Here is a 27,778-nt window from a genome sequence, read left to right on the forward strand (position 1 = left end):
AACAGACAGACAGACAAAAACCTTCTAAGAATCAGAAGAGAAAATGACTCAGGAACTTGACATCAGCGTACTAAAGGGATTGGAACGACAAGTTGTTTTAGATGTCCTCAACCGTGATCAGATGTTGAGGAAGGTGGATGAAGAACGAATAAGGTATGTGGCCATTTTGGAATACAGCATGCCATTGCATCTTCCTGTTTTATTTTCTTCTTTTCACCTATTTTTGCTAAAGTCATTTTCTCAGCTTCTTTGCTAGACCATTCTAGTGATTAAATTCTAGATTAAATTCTTTGCAGGAAGAAATTTATTGAATGCCTTTGTCATGACTATTCTTACAATAGTTTCCTACGTTCCCTACTCCTTGCACTAAATGTGTTTTCAGGTGGGTGATTATTGTGCATACAGCTCCCCCCCCAGCAGCATTCATATGATGTTGGCATTAAAATGTGAGCCTATATTCCAGTCTAATCCAGATATATCTTTCACAGCAAGCACATAGAGTCTACCTGTTAGAGTTTTTCCAAGTTCCTGCCAATGGCTCTTAGCAAGATTTGGAAAGCAATTGTGATGTTTCAGTATGGTAGGAAGATTCACTACTAAATTCCTCCAACCTGCTCTTTAAAATTAAGAAGGTTATCTAGGAAAGCAACACAGAAGGAAGTCCCACTCACACATCTCCATAGGTCAGCCAGTTATTTCAGCATGGCATTACCGGTATATTGTTTAAATGTGGTGGAAAGTGAAATTACAGGTTGACCTCTTTTTTTGGTTGTTTTTTACATTGGCTAGTCAGATTACAGTATATTATTAGTGAAAGTAAATTCATGCAGTGTGAATAATTGTTCTGGAAACATTTTTTCACTCCCACCTGATAAAACCTGTGCATATTTATTTATTTCTGGCTGAGAACAGGAAACTGAAGCTGCAGTTGCAGGAACTTCGATGGAAAGGGACAAAAAACACAAACCTGGAATATAAGTCTTGTGCCCGCTGTCAGAAACCTCTTGGAGTGCTAATCAACAGAGGTGCAGTGTGCAATGGGTGCAGTCATCAAGTATGCTCCAGATGTCGCATCACTTTGAATCGCTACCTGTGGAAATGCACTGTCTGCTACGCTCATGAGTGAGGAAATTCTAGATAAATTGCTCAAGTAATATTTGCATTGAGGGTGTTTATGCCTTAGTTGCATATGTCATGAGGCTCAGGTCTGTAGGAGTTTCAAGGCAGCCCTCTGCTATCAAGGAAGAAGGAGACAGAGGCAGCACATACTTTGGTGGGGAGTAGGACAGTATGGTCTAACGCATGGCCAGAGGACCACATTCAGTCCTCAAGGGGTTTTTTGGAGGCCCTTGGCAACATTTTACCCCCCCCCCCCCACAGCAGCCCTCCTGCTACCTTCCCAAAGCTGGGTAAGCAAAGTGCTGGGCTTTGGGAAGGAAACCTGAGGGCTCTGACATGGTCCTAGAGCCCTCTCCCCTCCTTCCCAAAACCTAGTTAGCACTTCCCCAGCTTTGGGAAGGAAGTGGGAGGGCTCTAGAACCCTGGCAGAGAGCCTTACTTCTCCTTCCCAAAGCCCAGCACCTCACTTATCCAGGTTTGGGCAAGTAGTGCAAGGGCTAGGTAGGGGGGCATCAAATTTTGGGCTCACTTCCCCCCTTCATGTGACAAGGCAGTGTCTAAGGAGGTTCACACTGAGGGCACATTGACAATATTGTTGTGGAAGTATCACACAACACTTGGTTGTCAGAACCATGGGACTCCTTTGCATGCACCTTCAGTAGGATGGGAGTTGCATTCCTGTAATGTAGTGTGTATTTGAAGCCTAGAACCACAAAGGTCTTTTTCACTTAATTAAAAAATGAAATTAAAATGAAAGCTAAGATTCTCAGGAAGTTGAATTCTATGCCCAGTACCAAATTCTATGGGTTTTCCATTCTTGTGCATAATCTGGAATGTCTTTCTGGGTTATTTAACAGTTGAGGTTCCAATGCTGTAATGATGGAGTTTTTGTGATGAGCCTACAGCTGATTTTGAAAATCCTTCATGAAAAATGTGTAAAAGGTTTAAATATTTGTTTTGCAGGGAACTTAAAGTGAAAGCAGGCGAGTGGTTCTTTGAGCAGCGATCAAAGAAATTTCCAGCTGAAGGTAATGCTTTTAAAAAGCAGCAGGAAGCTACACTATTAAATGCAAGATAAATTGATGGCCTATTATTTTTATTTCACCTTTTATTCTTAGCAAAAAATATGTATAATCTGAAATAAGTAATAGATTCTTTAAAATGTAAATATATGAGCACATAACAGTTACCTTTGGCTACAACATTGAAGTATTTAGGTGCCTTTAGGTGCCAGGTGAGAATGTTCCTCTTCAACCAGGCCTTAGGCTGATTAGCATCCAATACCCTTTTAGATGTGTTGTGGGAGGGAAGGGGTTATTTATTATGTATTCTGTGTTTTTTATCTTGTATTTTTGTGTTGTGAACTGCCTTGGGCTCTATGGATGAAGGGCATTATACAAATTTAATACAAATAATTTTAACTAAGTACAATGCACTCTGCCTTGGCTGTAAACTCTTACTAAGAATAACTGTTTCTTTTCAACTGATACTGATGCTGTGTTAAATTACAGATTCAGATACTACTCACTCTTGGCTTTTTGTTGTATTAATGAGTCCTGAAGCGGTTAATTATTATATATATATTATTAGTGCGATTTAAAAAATGATTTGTAATGGACTTACAACAGAAAGTTCATCTGCCCATATTCCATTCCCTATGTCAACGTTTCGTAGAATTCAAATGAAACAGTTAAACGGCCTCACAAATAGTTTTGCACAGAGAGTTGTTGCTTTTTTGCCCTAGACTAGAGAATGAGACAGAAATGTATAAAAAAGAAAATATGAGATCATTCTGGAATTTATTTCTATTGGTGAAAGACAGTCTGAGTGCTTGGCTGGTAACTATAATTTGAAAGCATGCAGAAATTGGTCCAGTTAAAATCTGCAGTCCTGCACATGCTTGGGTTGCATAAATCAGTAGAAGTCAGTGGAATTCAAACTGGCTTGTTTGGGTGCAGGATTACAGCCAAAGGAATAAATGTTCCCATTTTGTGACTCTCTTGGAGCAGGAATAAATTAACAGTGATGAACCAAAATTATTAACTGTTATCCTCTGTTAATTGCCTCTGTGACCAATCAGTCCATGGTAATTCCTTCAAAAACAACACAAACTTCTGGCATAAGTGGCACAATGTTTCAGCAGGGAACTTCAGAAACTAGTACTGTCAATCAGTCAGATGTTGTTGACTGAATTGGACCTGGGATCTTCTGCACACAAAGCATGCAACCCCTCAATCTGCTTTGGAGGGTCTCTCAATTATATGGAACAATTTTTGAGTTAGTGGGGGCTACAGAGGAGAGGAGTGGGAAGTTCATTTGCACAAGTGGAACAGATCAGCATTGGGTACAACCCATAAGAACATGTGTACAGTCTGCTTGTTTCTCATTTCATTTCTTTAATGTCCTCCAACTTATGCTGGCACATGAGGAAGGGCAGGAAGTGGCCTTTAGACATAAGAGTGAATTAAGAGCAGTGGCATGCTTGCAACAGGGTTCTTGTAAAATATGCAACCACTTCCCTATTTGCTGGCATAACTTGGCCTGAAATATCAGGCAGTCATTGTGAGAAAATAATTTTTATCAACAATTCTGTTGATTGTGCCAGACAGTTACTTTATACAGTGTCAATAATTGATCTGTTGCAGAATTATTATCTTTGTAAGTAGCTGTAAAAGCATATTGAGATTAATGCCCTGTGCTTTTAAATATATATATATATATATATGTATTTTGCTCTGTGCAATTCATCATTTGTTACATGTGATTGATGACAGAAAGATTGCTTGCTCTTAGTTGATTGTCTGTCCACTGTTCTATAAGGAGAAAGATTTTTCTTATTAATACTATGATTTACATCAGGGGTCAGCAAACTTTTTCAGCAGGGGGCTGGTCCACTGTCCCTCAGACCTTGTGGGGGGGCTGGACTATATTTTGGAAAAAAATATGAACGAATTCCTATGCCCCACAAATAACCCAGAGATGCATTTTAAATAAAAGCACACATTCTACTCATGTAAAAACACTAGGCAGGCCCCACAAATAACCCAGAGATGCATTTTAAATAAAAGGACACATTCTACTCATGTAAAAACATGCTGGTTCCCGGGCCGGATTTAGAAGGCGATTGGGCCGGATCCGGCCCCCTGGGCTTAGTTTGCCTACCCATGATTTACATGGTTGGTACTTAGTTATACAGGTTGGGTGATAGCCAATGAAGTCATACTTTGAGTAGAGGTATTAATATCAACAAACGTAAGCCCATTTATTTCAACAGGCCTACTCTGAATACAGGTGTGTCCCCCCCACTTATGTGGGGGTTACGTTCCTGCACACAAATGAAATTGCGTAATGACAGGGCATTTTCAGGGGTGCTTCCCTGTTTGTGGAATACCCTCCTTAGTGAGGTGCATCTTTTTCTGTCATTGTTAGCTTTCAGGAGGAATTTGAAAACATTCTTGTTTACTCAGGCATTTTGCGGGTGAAGAATACTGTTTCTGGCAACCCGGAGATCATTGATTGAAATAATGATTTTAATTGCAACTATTTTAGAATGATTTCCCTGTTTCAGAATCCTTTTTTAAAATTGTGAATGTGTTTGCCACCCTGGGCTCCTTTGGGAGGAAGGGTGGAATGTAAATTCAATGAATCAATTAAATTTTAAAAATATTGTTGTGCTGCTTGTATTACTGAACTTTTTAGCTGTAATTTAAGTTTCTACCATCCGTTATTGAACATCGCTTGAATCAATACCAAGAAAAACTACATTTTTCTAAATGGTCAGAGAATCTCTTGAGCACTTTTAAGGTTTGGTGAAATTGAAGTATATTGACAACAATAAATGATAGAAAATTGTGACAAAGAACTGCTTTTTGAATAGAATTTTATTGCTAGCAAATGACCTTGGTGGGGTTTTTTTCCCTCTTGCTTCACAGGTAGACATGAAACTGCTGGTGCAAAGCTCTTGGACTCTTATCAAGCACTACTAAGGTAAGGACAAGAAGGTGAGCTTGTCTTAGAGAGGTAGATGCAGTACAAGGAGTGTATTGTACAGTACAAAATAATCTGCCCCTTGAAGCTACCTGCAGATGCCAAGGTTTAATTTTAAAAGCTTGTAATAGAACAAGCAGAATTCTAAAACTTATTTGGGTGCTTTTGCTGTACTTTTAAAACAAGTTAGCATAGTACAAAACCTAGTAGGGCCTGAGGTCAGCAATTATGGGAAACGGGGGGCGGGGGGCGGCAGAGGGATCTTTGAACCACGGCGCCAGATAGGCTTAAGACGGCCCTGATTGGCGGCATCTATTGGATCACACATCAGTGGTTTGGGACAGCAAAATATCCTGGTTACATTCTCATTTCTTACTATGATTTTTTAAGGGGGTCTCAGAGTGAGAGTTTTGTTCAGTGGGACAGGCAAGCCTGTTATATGGGCTCACTTTAGCTACAGTGGTGTAGTCAATCCTGTATCTAATATAGCACACCAGTCCAACCGGTTGATCATGATCTACCAGTTGATCGCAGGCTGTCCCTGCTCGATCCTTGTCGATTGTGTGATCTCCAGCGATAAACCAAAAAAACAAACAAACCAACAACTCCTCAACAACTCTGATCTCTCTCCCTAAATCCTGGGGAAGGCCAGCATGGAATTATGCCAGATTTCCTTTGATCCTGGTAGGTTTGTGACAAAATTACAGCCATGCCCATCCAAAGCTCTGCCTCTTCCCTCAATATTGCAGTACAGCCAGATACCCCTATGTGGCACTGTGGTATGGCTTCTTGGGGTGATCACATGGGGAACTGCAGTGCTCACAGTGTGGTGGAGCAGGGATTCCCACCCCCACCTGCGCTGCCAGCCCGCTAGCTATGACCTCACACATTAGTATGGTGGCCCTTAACCCTGAGACAGATTAAGTGGTTTGTTAATTTTCAGTAAAATCTTGCTCAATGCCTTGCTCTGCTGAAAGAGTAAAGGTTAAAAGTAAATACCAAGACTGTCAGGAATGTGACAGACAAGCAGCAAATACATTGTAGGGGGAATGCTTATTGAATGTTTAAGTTAAGCATTAAGGCTGAAAAGTCACTTCTCAGCAAAATGCTTAACTTTGCATGTAACTTAGGCCCTTAGTTGATGGTAAATATCACAGGATCTGCCTTAGTTCTCCTGAAGAAATATTTGGTAGATTCCCTTTCCCACTATTTTAAAAAGATTTACTGATACAATATAAAGCAAAACCTTATTATTATTATCCAATGTAATACAAAATAATCAAAAGAGTAATCAGTACTTGCTAATAAAATTTGCTTGGCTCAGTTTTGGGGTATTTTTCCATGACTTAGCCTACCGAATTCTTACCAATGTCAAAATATACAGAACCTGTGTCCAATATTGTGATGGTATACTTCATTTCACATTTAATAGACACAACAGATTATCTAACAGATCTCATCTGTTTGGGAGGTTAAGCTGAGAGGGATTTGTAGTATGACAAGCTTTGTCGCCTCAGATATGAAATTCATTTTCTAGGAATGTCTGCTTTTCCCCTGGTTATCTTCCTTTCATATTTAATCTCTACAATTTATTTATCACTATGGTTTTTATTATTATATTAAATGATCAACATGATAAAGGGAATGATAAGATAGTGTGCTTACAAATTCAAATTACTGTCCTTTCATATTCACCTAATTTATAAATAAATATATCCCAGCATCATGAAATATAAACCATATAAGTATAAATTTAAATGCCAACAAGTATTGTTTAAACATTGTTAAAGAAATACTACTGTTATCTACTACCCTGTTTCTCCTAAAATAAGACATAGCCATAAAATAAGCCATAGCAGGATTTCTATGCATTTGCGAAATATAAGCCGTTCCCCAAAAATAAGCCATACCCCGAAAATAAGCCATAGTGACCTGGTACCTCCCATTAAAACAGCCTGGAGAGGTGTGGTTATGCAGCGTACCGATGCGACACGGTTAAAATAAGACATCCCCTGAAAATAAGCCATACTGTGTTTTGTTGAGCAAAAAAAATATAAGACGGTGTCTTATTTTAGGAGAAACACGGTATACCAACCTTTAAAGCATCAAATTACTTCTAACATAATCTGCTTTCTGTTGTATACAGGTAAAAAGTTAATTAATTTTGCAGCCATCTCTGTTCCCTAAAATAAACTTAGTTACCCTTTACATAAAATGTAACATTTTTGCTCTCTAATGTTAAATCAAAGCTGTTCTGTTTTGATTGATTATTTTGATTATTTTTTATGCTATTATCTTTTTATTGATTATTTTTTGGTGATTGATCTCTTTGATGTGGTGGTTGGTGGGTTTTAAAATGAGAAATTTGGGGGAAATGGAGTGTAGGAGATATAGCAAATACAGTATGTCAGAAATGAACTTAAATCTTTATGGTAAAATTCTGTTCTCCTTAAATTCTCAGTAACATATCAGTGGTTCCTCCAACTCCCCCTCCATTTGCTGAATCCACAAGTGAACATAATACAGTGGTAATGTATACTTCTATCTTTCAATTCAATGTGGCATCACATCCTTTAGCGCTATTATTCCCTTTTAGCACATTTTCTTTTAATTTTTGTTTTCCTGACAGACTTGTGCCATTGAATGCATTTTATGTTTTTCAGAGTGCAATCGTAAACGCATTTATGTAGCAGTAAGTGCCACTGAACTCATTTGTTAGTTTTCTAGATAAATATGAATGTTTTTGAAATAGGGATGATTGAAGAAGGTTGACTCGGTCCTATTGTACACCCGTGGCAAGGAGCAGAAGACTGGCTGAATGGCTATTAAGGCTGTAATCCTATATTGTCTCACTTGGATGTAAACATCATTGAATTCAGTGGGACTTGTTTTTTAATGGGCACATATAGGATTGCAATACGGATTACTTTTGTTTCTTTATAAGCCACCAGGATGCATCTTGCACCAGACTGCATACCTTTCAGCAACTGGTAAAGACATACTTCTTTACCCAGGCATTTGGGTGGGTGAATTGTTTTTTCCTTCCTGCTGTATTGTTGTTTTTGCCATTCAGGGGATTTTGTCAATTTTTGTGATCCTTTAACTTAATGATTTTAATGAAAGCTGTATATTGTTTTAAAATGTGATATCTTATGTAATTTGCCATGGGAGCATTCAGTGAAGGGCAGGCTATATGTACAATAAGTAAATATATCAATAAATTACTGCCCCAGCAATCAGAGTAGAAGTCCATTCAGTGTCAAATAATCTCTCTGCAGGGTTTCCCATACTTGGGTCACCAACTGTTTTTGGACTATAATTCCCATCATACCTGAGCAGCTAGCTGGGAATGATGGAACTTGTAGTCCAACAACAGCTGAAGACCCAAGTATGGGAAACCCTGCATCACCCTGGTGCACCACCAAAACTTGGGGCCAAACTACATACGACATGGATCATGTAGCTCTTTCCTTAAGTGCAAGAAGATGTGTGGTGTTGGCGTTCTTTTTTTACAAGTAGGCAGTGTGGGGCCACTGATCCAGATCTGGGTGTGACATCCTCCTGCTGCAGGCCCAATCTGGATTGAGCCCTCCACATCTGCAATTTGCATTGTTTAAAAAAAAGGTTCAGTTGAAACGAAGCCTGCCTGCGCTGGCTATATGTCAAAAAGCCAAAAACACTGTGGCCTTAAAGGCAGAGCTACATGATTCATGTCACATGTTGTTTTGTCCCTGGCTTTTGCAACCAATGCTTGTCATGGGATTACTCCACCAAATTCCTAAGAAGTTTCATGGGTGCTCACTTCTAAGGCTCCAACTATGTTTGCTAGGCAACATAGAATATGTGTGTACCTTGATCCACAAGCCCAAAACAGATATTTCTGTATAAATGCAAAAATGAATTACACATATTATTATCAAAATCCAGATGCAAGAACATAGGAAGCTGCTTTATACTGAGTCCATCTAGCTCAGTATTGTCTGCATTAACCAGCAGTGACTCTTCAGGGTTTCAGGCAGGGACCATTCCCAGCCCTACCTGGAGGTGCTGGCGACTGAATCTTGGACCTTCTGCATGCAAAGCAGATGATCTACCACAGAGCTGCAGCTCTTCACCTAAATATGTTCCATTTGATAAGCTACTTGCTTTTATTTGTAAGATCATTACAGCGTATTTGTGCTGTAGTAGATAGAAAAGGATTGAACTGATCTGTGTGTCCTTTTTGCAAACAGAGCTCGAGTCATGCCAAAACATTTCCCTTAATTGCTTGGCTACGGATATGATAGCTCTATTTGCACACATGCACTTTTTTTGGGGGGGGGTAGGCTTCTAAGAGCATGTGACTCAAGAAGCCTTGAAAACACAACTCCTTCTTTTATCACTTATATCTTTTTATTTTCACCCTGTATTGCAGGAACTTGACCAGACTAAAAGTTTCCACAGGTCTATGGAAAATCTGTTTCTGACATTTACATCCCATATAAAAAGTAAGTGTTCTTAAGGGCTTTGCTATTCTAAAGCGATCAGCAAAATGTTTCAGCTTGAGAGGACGGGTCAGGCCATTTAACGGAAAGCAGAGGGGAGAATTCAACACTTCTGGTTGTGGAGCTGCAGAACTTAATGAAGGATACACAGCCAAAGTAGCGGGTGCAACACAGTGGGAGTTGGAGTTCATTCAGAGGTACCTCTTTTAAATAGAGGAGTTGGTGGTTCCCCCCCCCCCCCAGGGTTCACAAAGGGAAGCAGCTCCCCATGTCAAAATTTTGAAAATAACAGGCACACTTGCTTCTGATTCCAGTACTACTTTAGTCTTACATTGTGATCCTTCCACATTGTGTGTGGAACATGCTGGCTATTGTTTAATTGCTTAAGGTGCAGCTTGTTCGTTTATGCTCTGAAGTATTCATTCAGCACCTTATTTTTAGTGAAAATAACAATGAGGTTTTCAAAAGTTGAAAACTGTTCCAGGGAACATTATTTGGTGATAGCATGGACACCAGCCAATTGGTACTGTATATAGCCAGCTTCTGCTGCAAGCTGGCAAACGTGATTTCCTTGAGTTCAGTCCTCAAGAACAGATTGCACACCTGACCCAAATACTCAGTTGATTTCAACTTCACTAGTAGAGCTACACATAATGTTGCAAGTTGGAGGCTGACATGATTGAATTCATCTCCATAATCAACCCCCATCCCCCCCCCCCCAAAAAAAAATGCATGCAGAAAGCTAAATACTGGGGAAATGGGTTCTTTCCTAGATTTCTTCCTGGCTATTAGCATAATGGCTGCATGGAATTTCCAGATTCAGAGGAAATACAGATTGGAATACCAGTTTCTGGGGAGCAACAGCCCGAAAGAACTGTTGTTCTTAAACTCTGCATGTGAACTTACAAGAGGCATGTGGCCAGCAGGATACTACACTAGATGGGCCTGTGATTTGATCCAGCAGAATTATTTTGGTCCTGAAATGACATTTTTCTATGTATGTATGTATGTATGTATGTATGTACACACACACACACACACACACTGGAGGAGCATTTAATCATGATGTGAGAACTGGGCCTTAGTTGTGCCTAGTTATTGCTAGATTGTATACCAAGGCCACCACGGTTTTGGCTTAGTTTTGGCTTGGTTTTAGCAGTTTGAAAGCATACCAGCATGAGTAGATAAATAGGTACTGCTGTGGCGGGATGGTAAACAGCGTTTCCATGCACTCTGGCTTCTGTCACGGTGTCCCGTTGTGCCAGAAGCAGTTTAGTCATGCTGGCCACATGACCTGGAAAAGCTGTCTGCGGACAAACACTAGCTCCCTCGGCCTGAAAGCGGAGATGAGTGCCACACCCCATAGTCAAATTTGACTGGACTTAACAGTCCAGGGGTCCTTTACCTTTTTACCTTTACCTTACATTGCCTTTTGTACCTGGAAAGCTTTGTCCCACTTCATTTTCAGAAAAAATAAATAAATGGCCTGCACAGGAATAGGTGTGCAGGTACTGTACAACACACACACTCTCTGCATAAACCGAGAGGACCAGCTAGAACTGCCAACCCTTTCTATTGCTGCATCTCTTACATGATAATGAAAAATTGATAATGGAGGACAAGCTGTTTTCCTTAGTGTGGGGTTTTGGGGTTTTTTTTTTTTTTTTTTGGTCAAGTAAACCAAGATAAACTTCTGGGGAACCGCAGGCTCTGTGGAACATGGGTTGAAAACCACTATGCAATGTGACCAGTGCTTTTTTCTGGGGTGGGGCGCAGGGGTATGCATACACCTAAACATTTTGTGAATCTATGTTTGGCCTCATTGAGGGGCAGTATTTCAATATGAGTAGGAAAATGAGAGTACCCCTAAACATTTTTTTTAGAAAAACACTGAATGTGACCCATATGTATAACTACCCTATTTTGTAACTTGAAAACTTAGGTACTACCACAGCGTAATGACAGTTAGCATTATTCCTGTTTTCAGTACTCCAGACTTGTTGTGCATCAAAGTTGTCAGTAACAGAGAACCCCTTTCTTGGAAGGACTGTGTTCCACTGAAATGGGACTAACTTCTAGCTGTGTTGTGTTCAAAGTTGAGGTGACCTAATGTGATGTATTCCAGCCAGTTTCTTCAAATGGAAATTCCAATGCTGTCTTGTAAATTAAGATTGCATATATGCCTCTCTAAGGCTGCATACATGCTGTATCTTAGTACATTCAAAGCCTGTTTTTCTTCTCGAAGAATTCTCGGACACTGTAGACTCACATAATTACAATTCCCAGCAACCTTTAACAAACTACAGTGTCCAAAATTCTTTCAGGGGGGAAATGTGCCTTGAATGTGCTTGAAAGGTATAGCACATACACAGCCTAAGAGCATGTCTGGAACAAGATTTCCCCTCCCTGCAATTGACATTTTTTCATTGTTATAACAAATACAGGAGCTTGCTGTGGAAAACAGATGGTTGGACATAATTCACTTTTTGCTCTCCCACTCGTTGGTTCAACAGTCTGTAATCAATTCTGCATTTTGTTCTTCAGTATATTTAAGGTCTTTTCCAGTATCACCCATGTTGGAAATGTCAACAGAGCATCAAACAATAGCTGACCTTGTGTTTTTGTGGAGAGGCTCTATGCAGAAGCTTTTATATGCTGCTCCAACAGCAGCTGCCCCTCAGCTTCAACCCACCTTATGGGCACAGACAGTGAATAATAACTAAACAGACATGTTGCATTTCCTACAGGAGATGATCAGATTTGGTTTAACTGTTTGTGTGTCTCATGGGCCATTTACTGCAAGCAATGGGTAAACAAATATTGAATGTTATAAAGGGTAATGATGGAACGGTTTCATAAGTCAGACATGATTCAGAATTTCCTTTCTTTTGTGGACTTAAAAGCTCCCAAGGCCCTATCTTCTGGTATAAAAATGACATGCAGTCTCTTGAGATTCTTTGTGACAAGGACAGTATTACATACAATGAAATAATGTTATTCACCAATATGTGTCTAATCCTAGTGGAAATATGAGTATTGTACATTCCCAGTTTATGGCAATACTTTGATTTCTTTATTTTTACTGTAGGTTTATATCAGGTCTTGAAAACTTGACCCTTCCTTTGCACCTCAATTTTGAGTGTGCATTGTATCATAAATATCAGCCATGCTCTCAGTTATGAATCTAATATTATCTATTGCATAGTACAAAGTAGTGTACAAGACAATAGATGAACTTTATAAACAAACTGAGTATGTTTGATGTGTTTTTAATTTTTTTTATTCTCCTTTTATTAATTCTAGAAATATCAAAGTCCCAGAATGATATGACAGCTGAGAAAGGGTTGCTAACAACAGATTATGGGCAAGCAATGGATCCAAAGAAGGAGAGGAGAAGCCAGTCTGATACTGCCATTGATATTTCATCCAGGGTATTCAGTTATATACATTCAGTATATTTTAAAGGACTATTTACAAGCAAATATACGCACAGAGCTTAGCTTTCTGCACTTGAAAGTAAACTCCAAATTCTGCTCCCGGAAAACACAAAAGATTCATTGAATGGAATAAAATACACATAGTTTCTCCTTTCTTGATTGTGATGATTTTCTGTTCTTAGTTCCATAATTACATTTTTTTTTGTATAATTGGGAATTATTTGTTTTACTTTCCCTCCCACCGATCCCCCCCAAGGCTAGTGAATGTGAATCAGAAGAAATGTCCATGTGAACTGCAAGTTGCCCTATGAACTGTAATGGAGGCGTAACCGTGGTTGTAAATGAATATCCTTGCAAATCTGTGTTCCTCCATTGAAGTGCATGGGGAAATCCTTTGAAATGGGAGAATACACTGCATGAGTGCATATCTTGTACCTGCTGCAATTTGCTGGAGTGGGCAGCTATTTTCAGAGAACAGTTAAGTGAGGAAAGTAATAGAAACCCATTAGTACATCTCTCTACAGGTAAATGATACCCCAAGTCTTCAACGGCTCACAAGTGGAGATCAAGGTGTCAATGGAGTTGCTGCCAAAAGGAAATCCAGTGAAGAGCTAATTTCATCCAGTGCCATAAGTGACCTATTTTCTTCAGGAAAAATAAGTGTAAGAAGTGATTCTGTTTTCATCCTATGTTCACTACGGAAGGAAATATGCAAACAGCTTAAAGGAAAAGTAAAGTAAAGGTAAAGGGACCCCTGACCATTAGGTCCAGTCGCAGACGACTCTGGGGTTGCAGCGCTCATCTCATGTTACAGACCGAGGGAGCCGGTGTACACGTTGCGGGGATTCAAACCGCTGACCTTCTGATCAGCAAGCCCTAGGCTCTGTGGTTTAACCCACAGCGCCACTCATATCCAAAAACTGTGTGACCAGAAAGCTCAGTTAAGGGGGAAAATTATAGAAAAAGAATTTAAGAAAGTTATATATATATATATATATATATATATATATATATATATATATATATATATATTTCTTAACTCAGTATTTTTGTCACTATGTTAGATTGTAGAAGCTTAGCAATTTACTGCTTGTAATCTAACAGTGGAAAATTCACAGAGGAATGCAGTGCTGTTCTATATTAGACAACATATTGCTTATCTTTGGGGAATTGCAGAAACATGAGGAATCATGATAAAGATGGCAGATGGGCGGGGTACAAATATAATAACAATAACAATAGTAGTTGTTGTTATTAAAGAAATGAAGATGGTTGTTGTATTTCAAGGCTCTTACAGTATCGTGCACCACAGTTAAACCTATAGAGCAAGTGATTATGTCTTTTTACATTGTATTAATTCATTTTCTTCATTACAGGGCAGTTTATTCAGCATTAACAGCACTTGCACTGAGGCTGGCAACTTTGAGCAAGCTGATGTCAGCGGTGAGATAGATGTTGCCATCAGATATCTCTTCAAATCTGGCATATTAGAGGTATATATCAGAGCCTGCAAGAACTTGGCTTATGGAGAGGAGAAAAAGAAAAAATGCAATCCGTAAGTTTGTTTAGGCTTATCTTTCCGAAGCCTATGACATGAAATTCTGATACAAGTGAAATTGGGGCTTGAAGCTTTGACTCCTGCAAACATCCCTCCCTCCTTCTTTAGAGTGGTTTTCAGTTTTCATATAAATGACTACCAAAAAGATGAGGTGGAATGACTGATAACTAAAGACTGTAGGAAGCACAAGAGGCAAAGTGAGTCATGTTTCAACCAAGAATATTTAGGTTGGATGTTCAAACTTAAAAATTGCATTGGACAATGGAACCAGTCTGGGGAAATTGTTTGGTACAGACTTTTGTTGCTGTGTTGTGGCCATCTGCAAATTAAAAAGAAAATAGGTAGATTATTTATATAGTTTACATAAAAGGGACCCCTGAACGTTAGGTCCAGTCACAGACGACTCTGGGGTTGCGGCACTCATCTCGCTTTATTGGCTGAGGGAGCCGGCGTACAGCTTCCGGGTCATGTGGCCAGAATGACTAATCTGCTTCTGGCGAACCAGAGCAGCGCACAGAAACGCTGTTTACCTTCCCGCCGGAGCGGTACCTATTTATCTACTTGCACTTTGACGTGCTTTCGAACTGCTAGGTTGGCAGGAACTAGGACCGAGCAACGGGAGCTCACCCCGTCGCGAGGATTCGAACCGCCGACCTTCTGATTGGCAAGCCCTAGGCTCTGTGGTTTAGACCACAGCGCCACCCACATCCCTCATAGTATACATACATCAAGCAAAAGGGAAAAACAACTATTTCCCCTGCTGTTCAGAGACCAGTGAGGTTACAGATCAATGCAGATATTTTAGTCACTTGTAAGTATGCTTGGATGTAGTTGCAGAAGTTTATTTCACTGCAAACTCTTACTGACCAGCAGGGGGCTACAGGTTGTTGTAATGGTTTTAAGAAGTGAAACTGTAGCAATTACTTCCAGGAAAATGGATTTTTATCAGGTAGAGTAGCCTGGACAAGTATCTTTGTGAGGATTGTTTAAGCCCAGAGAGCTTGAAAGTCCAGCCACAGACATTTTTACTTGGGCATAAGTTCCACTGAGTTCTATGGAGTTTACTCTGGAATAAGTGCTTAAGATTCTGACTTTAATTGCAGGGTTGAAGTCATGTTGAACCTCAAGAGCCCTTTCTACTCTTTGACTATGCTAAAGCTAGGATTAAAGCAAGATGTTTCGCTTTTTAAGAAGCATGTGTGTTCATGTTAAGTCATCTTTTGAGCAGAATGGGGAAAGCCTTCTGGAATTTCAAAACTGTCCTAACACTTTCCCAGGGTTTGTGCTGAATCTGTTGCATTGGCAGGTGATCAAACTGGAGCCCTTCCAAATGGACTTGGTCTCCATACATACCTACAGGCCATCAAGATGTTCATAATGCAAGCGTGGATGGCCTTGAATAGGAGAAACAGGAACAAAAGGAAGTTAAATAAAATAACAACAGATTCAGAAATTGACTTTGCATTGCTGTGGGGGAAATCTTTTTTTTTTAAAACAAATCTCTAAAGGAGGGGGTAGGCTTAATAAAATATTTGTATGATAGTGCTGGCTTGAGTAATAGTGGGGAGTTCTGCACCTGCTCACTTAAAAAAAACAACTCAGAGCTCCTCCAGATCAGTGGTTTCTGGTGTGTGAATATATTCTGCAACATGGCACTGATGCAAAAAGATGTGCATTAGTGGTGACTATACTGGACTTTCCACACTTCATTCTGCTTTATTAGTTAGAATCATAGAATTGTAGAGTTGGAAGGGACCACAAGGGTCATCTAGTTCAACTCCCTGCAATGCAGGAATCTTTTGCCCAATGTGGGGCTTGAACCCACAACCCTGAGATTAAGAGTCTCATGCTGTACTGACTGAGTGTGATCCTGAGTGTGCATTATTGCCATTTAGTGGAGCCCTCTTACACTATAGCTCAACAAAAGCAGGACAAAATAATGATCACTTTGAGTTATTTTGTGGTATGAAAAGTTACAGGATTTCAGCAGGAAACTATGGGGTGTGCAAGACTGGAAATGAAGCAGTGTGTCTGCCCCAAAACATTTGGCAGCATAAGCAGTATTAAAAGTGGGTTTGCATATAACTGCTTCAATAGCATCATAGGCACAAATAATCATCAATGCTCAAGAATTCCCTCAGTGGTAGCTGGGGGTAGTCTTCTATTCTTCCTCAGGTGCAAAAGACTACATTTTGAAGGCTCAGAAAATGGAATATTTATGGAACAGCTAGCTTGAGGGAATATATATTGATGTGTGCAGCTAACAATAAGCTGATAATGTAGAAAGGCCTAGAATGCTGCAAGGAAAAATATATATCAGTAAATGCTGCAGAGATTAAGTAGTAGGAGGCACGTGGTTTCATTTCCTCTCCCTCTCCCTTTCCTCGGCTCTTAACTGCTGTTTCCATCTCTGATTGCAAGGTACATCAAGACTCGCTTGCTGCCTGATAAATCTTCTCAGAGTAAACGGAAGACCTCTGTCAAAAAGAACACATTGGATCCAACCTTCCAAGAAACATTAAAGGTACACTAAGCAACATTTATAATCCAGATTTCTACGTTCCCCACGCTCACCCTGCCTCTTGTGCATAGCTAAACTCCTGCTTTTAGTGGATCTAGAAGCAGAGCTTCCTGCGAAGGAGAGATCAAGGGTGCTTAACTGAAAGATTTTATACACAAAATACCATGAAACCACATATAAAATTGGTAGCAGTCAGCCAGTTAAAGCATTAAAACAGTTCAGCAGCAGGTTAAAATAAACATTTGGCCCACAGTCCTCACCTAAATGCCTTTGTGAAGAGATTGTGAATCATGTCTCCAAAAGAAGTTCCATTACTGGGGCATTGCCATCAAGAAGATACTATCCTATACAAGGGGCTGTGCCCATCAATGGGGCCATGAGAAGGGCCTTCCCTATATCTGGCCAAATATCCTTTAAGTGTTTGGGACCTAAGTCATTATACGCTATTGTTAGTAACTTGAATTGAACCCAGTAGTGAATAGGCAACCAGCACAACTTCTGAAGGACAGGTGTAATATGATTTTGGCTGGTCATACCACAGAGTAGTCTAGTGGTAGCATTCTGCACCAGCTGCAGCTTCTGGACCATCTTCAATGATTGCACCGTGTAGAACACATTGCAGAAGTCTAACCTAGCAGTCTCTAGAACATGGGCCACTGTGTGGCTAAGCTATCTTGACCCAGGAAGGGGCACTGCTGGTGAATTGGCCAGAGTTGGCAATAGGCACTACTAGCCATGGAGGCCACTTGGGTCTCAAGTGACAAAGCTGGATCAAGAAGTACCCCCAAGTTATTAATCTGCTTCTCCAGAAGGAGTTTAACCACATCCTGACAAGTTTATTCCCCAATCTCTGGGCACGAGAACCTCCCACCAAGAGTGCCTCCATCTTGTTGAGATTCGCCTTCAGTTTATTGGCCTTCATCCAGCCCATTTGTACCTCCAGACACCAGCACAGCACCTGCACAGCTTCAATGCATAGCTTGGATTGATTGAGCTTGGGTATCATCAGTATACTGATATATTTCCAATATATTTCCAATATGTCAGAATCAGCCTGGCCTTTAAATAGCCCTATTAAAATAGCTGCCTGTCTTCTGACTTATGTGGCCAAAGCTATATAGACTGCACTTGAAAAAATCCTAGCCAAAACAAGGTTGTGTGTTGTGCAAAGGACAACTATTTGCTTTTAAGAGCCTGAGCAAATGTCTCTTCTTTCAAAGGTTAAAGGAAGTGAATCATGATTTGGATGGAATATTTATGAAGTTGAAAGGAATTAAAATCTATTGTGCCAGCTTCCTCTTTTTACAATGAATGTCTCAAACATTGCTGTTTGGACTTGCTAACTAAAAAAAAATCCAACTGTTGCATTAAAAGGCATTATGAAAAGTCAGTACCACTAGCTGTTGCTATGATGCATCAGTGCAGTGTTTAGGGATACTCATCCTTAGAAGGATGGAACTGTACTTGATTTCTGAACTTTCAGAAGATATTTGCATGCTTTGATGCTGATTAAGTACACGGGCAGATTTCTTTTAAAATATTAACTGACCCACCAGGTGAGTAGACCACAATGGGTTGATCATACTGGAACACAGGACTCATTTGTCTTTAATAGCTGTACAGAAGAGGGAATTCATTTGTTAATCTAGCAAATTTTAATGCTGCAACTTCATAAAAATATGTTTTATGCATTGCACTGTGGTACTTTTGATGCTTACAGTACAAGATTGAATACTCGCAGCTGGAAACCCGACAACTGCAAATATCTGTATGGCATGCTGGAACTTTCAGACATCGAGTATTCCTTGGAGAAGTGGTGATTCCATTTGAATCTTGGGATTTTGAAGACAGTTCAACTCAGTCATTCAGCTGGTATCAACTCAAAGCAAAGGTGACTCCAGCTTCGTATTAGAGCTACATATTTTCCAGCAAATGCAAACACACACACAGACACACACACACACACACACACACAGAGAGAGAGAGAGAGAGAGAGAGAGAGAGAGAGAGAGAGAGAAGTATGTTTGTATATGAATATACAGTTTATGCTTTTAATTCCCAACATTCTGATGCAAACTTACTTTGTCCACTATAATGAGATGGATAGTGTCATCAAAGGAATTGATTAAGTCATTAGACATTAACCCTGATAGCTGAGTCACCTCGAGTCACCTTCTAACCTGTCACTATATTTTTAACAAAAAGGAAATTATGGATCCGTGGTCTTGCTCTAGATGAAAATTTAGCTGCTTATTCAGTTTTATAGTATGGGTCATTGAAATATGATATTGGTTATTCCTGTTAGTGTCTAATAACTGTGATTGTTGCAGGTAAACTGTCAGGCTTGACCTGTTTTATCATTTGAGAATAATGTCACAACTGATTATATGAATTAATTATGAGACGAGAGGAAAGGCACAGGGCAACCACAAGCTGTCAACTATGTTTGTGTGTATTCCTCTCTCAACTTCTGTATAGCCCGAAAAGCCTGGAGATAATGTACTCCAGTACAGTGGAGAACTTCTGGTGCGTGCAAAGCTGGTTTCACCTTCCCTACGTAACAAGTTCCAGTATGGTGAGCATGAGAAAGAAAATACAAAGCACTGTATGTATTAATTTTGCTATTAAAACTCTATATCAGTTTATGTAAAGTCCTCAAAAATGACATTCACTTGTTTAGGGATTGCTAACCTTTTTGGGCCAGTGGACACATTTGGAATTTTAAGGAAAGTTTGTGGGCACCGGTCAGAAAATTGCTGCTGTGGGGTGTGTGGCAGAACGCAAAATTAATGTCATAGGGGCACAGCAACAACGCATATACTCAGCCCTCTGTCCCTGTGTCTTAGGTTCTTATCACACTAGGGATTTAGAATGCCAAATAACTCTTTCATAGCGTTCACCATTTGCGATGTGGCTTCTAGCAGTGTTGGTGATTCTATGGATTATGATGGAAGTCATTAGTCTTAATTCATCTCTCGCACAGGGCTGGCCCTACTATCAGACAGAATAAGGCAACTGTCTAAAGTGGGTGATTCTGAGTGCTGTGTGTGGGTGCAGGCACCCACTTTTTATTATTTGCTGCCTCTGCACTAAACTATTTAGGGAACAATCCAAACCCTTGCCTAGCAGTAGTAGGTCTCAATGGAGTAGCCTAGCCATCCCTGTTTCACTGCTGGCACTGGAAGGTGGGTGGGGTCAGGAAAAATGCCATGCCAGCTCCCGGCTGGTACAGCAAAGAGACCCACATCAGGACTGTTCCTGACAGCAGCAGGGCCTGCTCAAGACCCAGCAGATCCTGTGCTCGCCCACACTCCTGCAGCGCTCTGTGTCTGCCATTTGGGAGGGCACATTGGAGTGGGGCTATATGAAAGTACACTTCCACTCCAAACCTCCCTGTAGCATGGCAGATTGGGGGTTTGGAGAGCTGTGTTAGTCTGTAAGACATTGTAGCATTTTGATCTTCTTTTCATAATCTCCTTGCTCACAGTATGTGGCACAGGTCATAATGGCAGCTGATAGCACCTAGACATTTTACCCTCAGCACTGTAATAACTCTCTTCTGGTTTCTGCCCTCTTTCAGGGATGGAAGACAGAGCATATCCTGAGTACCAGCTTCAACTTCTAGTTCTTGGAGCCCACAACTTGCCTATGCTAAGACCTGATGGCCTATTGAACGCATTTGTTAAAGGGTATGGTTTGCAATATTGTTTAAAATGTAATTGTTTTATTATTTATCATTCATTAAACTTTTTGAAAGTTGGTTTAAGAGAAAACCTTATATGTAAAATCAGATAACTGTTAAGTGTGTGCAGCTTAACCTTATGCTCAACAAACCACTGGTACACCCTTTGCGATTCTTCTCATTTCAGTAGGAATAGTTAAGTATGGGCTTAAATATCTTCTGTCAAAAGGCTGTTTATAGCTGGATTGTATTTCTGGGCATCACAGAGTGAGCTCAAGATTGGTCCAATTCTGTGACGGGTTTAAGATGCAAAAAGATATAGTGACCATTGTGGTTAGCTTGTAGTTGACTTAGAAACATGTCAGAGTTGGAGGAAGTAAAAATATGTACAAGATAAGAATGTTATATCAAGTGGCAGCATCGCCCTCGGAGTGAAGATAAAGGTGTAATCAAGGCTGAAATCTTCAGTTGGCTAGTAACTGTAAGTGATGCAAAATGTAGCTGCCTTCTTCCTGCAAAGAGAGTTGCCAGGAGCATGCAACATCATTCTTCCAGAGCCTGGATTCCTTCTTAGTTGCAGGCATGTCAGGTCCTGATTTTGGCCAAAAGGCTGGCAGACATGCATTTCTAAGAAACCCTCGCCTTGCCTCTATGGGAGAATATAAAGAGGGGACTGCTTTCACAGCCTTGGTATTCCCTCCCTCCCAGACTTAGTTTAGCCAATTTAAACATGTGTAACAGAATCCCCCTGAAGCTACTTGTCATGACAAAGCTAAAGGCAAAGAGCTTTTGCCAAGAGATGGGGGATGATGTGCACTGTACTGTGGCACAGGAATGGTACCTGTCCATGCAGGTCCCTTGTGTGCTACCCCTGGGGAAATGGTTGGAAGCAATAATACTGGCCAAAATGGTATAGCCTCGTAACTGCCAAAGACAAGAAGACAAATCTCTCCCCCTCCCCCCCCCCTCTCTCTCTGTGTGTGTGTGGATGAAGGACAAGACCTTAGTTCAGGAGTGGGGAACTGGATCCAGCCAGGGTCCAGATGCTTAACTGACAAAAGGCCCTGTCCACCTGTCAAAGTTCAAAGGGGCTCCCTATACTGGTAGTTACCGCAGCCAGTCCTGATGGGCTGGGATCAGCTGCTCAGTTTACTGATGTTGTTAGTAAACCCTACATGCAAAGGAGCAGTCAAGAGCTCAGGTTAAGCTCACGATTGTTCTTTTGTGGCCATGCCCTTATCTGCCCACCCAATGTCATTTATGACATCATGTGCAGGGCAGGTGGGCAAGGTTTGGTGAAAAACTGCAAAACTGCCTCTCTGGCGAAATTGCGATCTGTGCCAGGTTTAATTATGCCCGTGCACTGAAGGTTCCTCACCCTACTTTATTTAAAACCTCCTATAGTAAAAACAGAATGGCCAACAGAATTGAAGGAGTGTAAGGTATTTTATAAAACTTTCCTGAAGTAATTCAAGAAGAGTAGCTACGTTAGTTAGTCAGTGGCAAGAAAAAAATGGCATTGTATTTTGGTACCTTAACAATTCATGAATTGTAGTATGAACCTTTGTAGGCTAGTGCCTGCTTCATTTGATGCCTGCATTAATTGTATCTCAAGCCTCGATAAATGTCAGACTTCAAAGTGCCATAAGATACTGGTTTGTTCTGTAAAGTAGGGGCAGAGTTCAGTCAAAGTTGAGCACTTTAAAGTCCCTGTTGCTTTCAAATGGGACATGCTCAACTTCCTCACTGAAATCAAGGAGACTGAAATTGCATAACTTTAGCTGGATTGTGCCCTCACCTTTTCCCTGTCAAAAATCTCACTGAATGGTTTCTAACTTTCTCTTTGGGAAGCTGCCTTTGCATCCTGGGGCAACGTGACTTAAAACAAAGGACTCCTGTGCTGAAGAAACAAGCCCAGCCACAATGGAACCACTTGTTTGTCTTTAATGGGGTTACCGCATCTCAGCTGCAGCAATCTTGTGTGGACTTAACTGTCTGGGATCAAGCACCGTTTGGTTTACGTGATCAGTTCTTGGGCGGTGCAAGACTCGGAAAATGTACCGGTAAGTGGAAAAAATGAGACTTTTGTGCTGAGAGATAGATATCGCAATCACCCCACATAGCAAAGTGTTTTATTAGGGATAATGTAAAGGAGGTGGAGATGGAAGACCTAGGAGTTCTATAGATCAAATCTCGTCTTGGCTATGAATTCACTGGGTTCTCGGGTTCTCCCCCATCTATAATGTAATGATATAATATAATCAGTCTACACAGTGCACAACTCTTGTAAGGTTTACTACAATGATGGCTATGAAACACTTTAGGAAAACAGCACAACTCACATTAGACAATTTTTAAAGGCTTGAAATGACTGTCCTGGGTTGGGCTGAGGAACCTGTAGCCCTCTAGAAGTTGCTGGAATATACAATTGAGAGTTCAAGAATCCTGCAACATCTGGAAGACCCCAGGTTCCTCACCCCAGCTCAACACATGTGCTGAATTAAGTAATTCAACTTAGGTATTGTGTTTATGCAGAGCTTCAAGTATATTTGAGAGCATATCACATATATTATCTTCCTGTAATTTGTACAGCACCCATGTAAAGAGAGGGCAGTTTTATCTTCATTTTGAGGAGTGGGGGTCTGAGGTTGGTCTCAGTGAATTTATGACATTCAAACCAGGGGTGACTTGATTCATAGCTCAGTTTGCAAACTACCCTGCCCATACATACATGAAAAGGAAGCAGGCCCAGAGATCCACAGCCCCATTTCATTTATTTAAATATCTACACAGAGTGGTCCCATTGCCATAGCTGCATTGAGGAGATACCATATGAGCTGGAGCATTCATGCAGATGCTCAGTCCTTTGGAAGCCTCACTTAAATAATAACTCCCTCAGAAAGTGGTGAAGTTAAAAATTGCATCTGATGGGCTTCAGGAGTCCACAAACTAATGTGAATGCTCTGCTTTATTATATGATATTTTCTCCCTGCAGCAGGACCATTTTGTGTGATGAATTTTTAAACATAGGAAATAGGGCACGTAAGTCCACCATACTACCTTAAAAGGAAGCTTTGGAGAACACACTGATAGGCATCCTATTGGTCCCTGGCACAGCCAATCAACACAAGCATTGGAACTTTGCCTCCTGGCCCAGTTAGAACATACAGTATACTATGATGTCACAGGGGAATGGCAACCTCCCCCATAGTTCGCTATGGAAGCACTTCACATGTTGAGAACCACTGACCTAGTTGCTGCTTGCTGAATTAATCCACTGTATTCTCTGTTTTTCCTTGTTTTGGGTCTCCTCAGTTTGTCATAAAAGCCTTCTCTTTGGCAAACAATCAAAGGGACAAAGCAATGCTGATACGTCATTAGCAACACTAATTGGAATTGCTCGCAGCAGGCGTTGTATCCTGCTAAGCTTTCCCTGTGGCGAGCCATTATTTTTCTCAGTGTCAAAGACCCATCTAATTAAAAGCTGGACAGACATACAAAAATTATAGCAGGACTACTCCAAAACCCAGTTCAACTGCAGCAAACTACTCCAAAACCCAGTTCAACTGCAAAATATCATTTTGTAAACTGCATAGAATCTGATAGTTTATTTAAAAATGTATACATCTCTTGTAAATGAGTGAGAACTACTGCATTTTTTATAAAGGTATTGTTACACACCACCCCAATTCCCAAGCAGTGTGAGATTCCAGGGGTTCCAGGCATGCTTACCCAAGGTTCATGTTTCGGGAGAGAGGCACAGCAAAGACTGTGGTGCCTTTATGTTATATGGTTTATTTACACATATATACAACCTGACCCTATGATGGAGGGGTTCCCAGCATTATACTTCAATAGGGTCAACATCAGCCATGGCTCTCTGCCTGCCTGCAGCTTTTCTTCAGCTTCTGCCCACATAATTTCCCAGAGACATCACTCTTAACTCTTGCTACTGCAAGCCCTCTTTATCTGTTGAGGGAGCGAGGGGCTTCATCCATTGGTTTTCGTAATGACTCATCCCCCCACCCCAAGATGAATTTCTGGACAAGGGAAATTTAGCCTATCTTAATTAGTTCTCATCACTTGTTAATTCCAGGGGATTAGCATTTTCCAGCACACAATTTAGTACACACAGGTTTGTCTTAACACTCGAAGCATTGATTAATTTCTAATGTTTGCTTGATATGGAGATTATAGTGGTCTAGCACCCACAAACTCATAACAATAGATAGTGCAAGAGGAATCTTTCAGTAGATTATACTCAATGATGATCCACACACTTAGTTGGCCATTTGTACTCTAATTCTGGAGCCCCCAACATGGTGCCCGTGGGCATCATGGCATCACCAGACCCCCTTCATTTCTTTTAAAAACATTTTTGGAGCTCCTTTCCAGCTTTTAAATCTTGCTGGAAAGAGAAGTGCAGGCCTCCAGCTGCCCTGCACTCTTCCTTTCCACACCCGATTGCATGTTGTTTAATTGGAGTGGGAGGGGGCGAGTTCCCTGGTATTTTGGCTGCTTTTTATTGTTTAACTTGCTTTTTGTTTGCCCGTTTCTTCTGTTTATTTGGAGTGTGCATGAATATTTTGCTTCACTGAGTATCACCAGTCGTCCCCCCCCCCAATGGTATTTTGTGGTGCCAGTGTCAGGGATTCCAATTCCCCCCCCCCCCCCGGAATTCTAAAAGATTGAAGACCCTTGCTTTGAGTGTATGTTTCCATTGTGTACTTGCACCTTGCAAGAGAGACCCATTGACCAGATAAATGCATGAAGCAGCTTGAATCTCAGTACTCAAAACTCTGTAGGAACAAATTTCAGAGAGCTGGTTCCAAATGTACTAGCTTCAAAGGACATGGTTTCAGGAAAGGGCTTTGTTGCTTTAAACATGTTTACATCCTACAAAGATTTATTTGTCACATATAAATAGATGTGACATCTCTGCAAAGGGGGTTGGAAGAGTAGACTGAACTTTTTGCTCTGCTTCCAAAATTTGCATGTAAGATAAACCATGAAACTGCTAGGTCTGACTCTCACACCCCAGATATGCTCTGTTTTGCAAACATAATGGTATCTATTGAAACTCAAGATGTGAGGAGCCTTTGCCTAATTCTTGATTGTAATTCATGTAATGCATTCTATCAGGACATGAGGTATTAGGTTTTCTTAACAAAATGAGAGCTATTAAATGGACAAGGTCAAGATGAGTCACTCTCCCTTTCTTATGTTTCCAGAAACATCAACCGGTACAGTGGATGCAACCTCCCAAGCATGTCTTCAGTGGGAAAAGATGCTCAGCAGCCCAGACACATGGACAGACATAGCACTTTCACTGTATCCTAATGCTCCTGTGTTTAAATTCTGAATGTTTCTTGCCTTAACATATGGAAAGCTATGTGTAGCTTTGGTCATTGCCTGCTCAGACAAGTATAGTATGCCAGTTATTTTAACCCCAAGAAATGTAAACCATGAAATGTATGTACGAAAATAACAAGGAAGGAACAGCTTTCTTGATCTCTGTGTATGTCAGGAGCTTCACAGCAAGTCAGACTGGATCTGAGGTTCTTTCACACATGCACAAACACCAGAAGTGTAAACTGCAAATTTAGAGTTCACCTATTTCTCTGGGAAACTAGTTGGGTATCTTAGCCAGAGCAGCAGGCATGATTTCCTGGCACAATTCAAGCAATAGAAAGGTTAGACTGGGAATTTAATGCTGCTGTTGATGAACTATTTCATGGTTGCATCTCTTTTTGCAAACTCTAAAGGCTAGGACTAAGCAATGCAAGAATGTTTGCTGTAATACCCTTGTTCATTTTCACTGCTGCCTGCTTCTCTCTCTCATAACCAGCCCCAACCTTTTTCTTTCTCCATATTTCTATTCTACTTTGATAGTCTCAGCTTTGTTCTAAATCAATCTGGCTATGCCTGTAAATTCAGCAGCACTGTGCACCAATTACTTGAGATGACGTCTATAACTGCAGCCAAAATATGTTAGCATTTGGACAAACTATTCTTTCTGTTTGTCAGCATCAAAGAACAGAACTCCTCCAATGAAAGTTTGAGATAAATCTGATTTATTGGTATCTAATCTACAGAAGTAAAAGAAAACCCCAATGTATGGCATTTTATCTATGCATGTAATTAGTTGGGCTAGGGGAAACAAGCACACACATGTATCCTTTTTGGAAAGTTGTTTTTGTAAACCACTTATTTCTTCTTTAACTGGAAAACACCACAAAGAGGGTGTTTTGCTTAGTTCCATAGACAGTGGTACCTCGGTTTAAGAACAGCCCTGTTTACGAACTACGAACTCCACAAAACTGGAAGTGTCCCGGCTTGCAAACTTTACCTCGGTCCAAGAACGGAAGTCAAACGGTGGAAAGGCACCGGTGGCAGGAGGCCTCATTAGGGAAAGCGCGCCTCGGTTTAAGACCAGACTTCCGGAACGGATTAAGTTCATAAACCAAGGTACCAGTACTATTGAGCCAATTAATTTAGTATTATCTACCCTAACAGGCACCTGCTCCCTAGTGTCTAAGGAAATCTAAGGGTATTTTAACCCTTAGATGCAAGGGATTTAATTTATTGTGATAAAATGGAGGGTGAGGGAAATATCAGTCATATAATAAAATAATACAATCACTACAATGATTTCTGTTCTTCCTTTGTTTCATCTGTTTCCAGTGAAGCAAGTCTGCTTGCACAACAAGCATCTACAATGGAGCTTCTGATTTCTCTTCTCCCACCTCCAGGTCTCTGCACACGCCCTGTCTGAACCTCTGGAGCTTACTATGGGGATATGTGGAAGACAACCCATTGCACATGTGGGCGTTCACTTACACTACATTAGATCTCAACTTCCTTCTATAGAGTGACTAGATGAGCTGTTTTATTTACCAATACCATCCATTAATTTTTCAAATATTGTTGATGGCAGGAATAGAAAGTATTTTAAGGGGGGGGGGGGAAATCACACAGAACTTCAAACAC

The 27,778-nt window shown here is 40.6% G+C and overlaps 1 protein-coding gene across 1 annotated transcript; it reads left to right on the forward strand.

The window, feature by feature from the left end:
• Window positions 1-4: 4 nt before the first annotated feature.
• SYTL3 (synaptotagmin like 3) lies at window positions 5-26,937 on the forward strand. Its single transcript, XM_033144095.1, is given in 15 exon segments — window positions 5-153; window positions 913-1,122; window positions 2,083-2,147; window positions 5,052-5,106; window positions 7,568-7,634; window positions 9,521-9,593; window positions 12,894-13,021; window positions 13,552-13,689; window positions 14,404-14,582; window positions 17,007-17,109; window positions 18,827-18,997; window positions 19,585-19,711; window positions 20,687-20,795; window positions 22,640-22,845; window positions 26,020-26,937. Coding segments are annotated over 15 exon segments (1,872 nt in total). The 5' UTR covers window positions 5-43; the 3' UTR covers window positions 26,151-26,937.
• Window positions 26,938-27,778: the final 841 nt, after the last annotated feature.

Source organism: Lacerta agilis, chromosome 3 (genome assembly GCF_009819535.1).
Source record: "Lacerta agilis isolate rLacAgi1 chromosome 3, rLacAgi1.pri, whole genome shotgun sequence".
Taxonomy (NCBI): Eukaryota; Metazoa; Chordata; class Lepidosauria; order Squamata; family Lacertidae; genus Lacerta; species Lacerta agilis.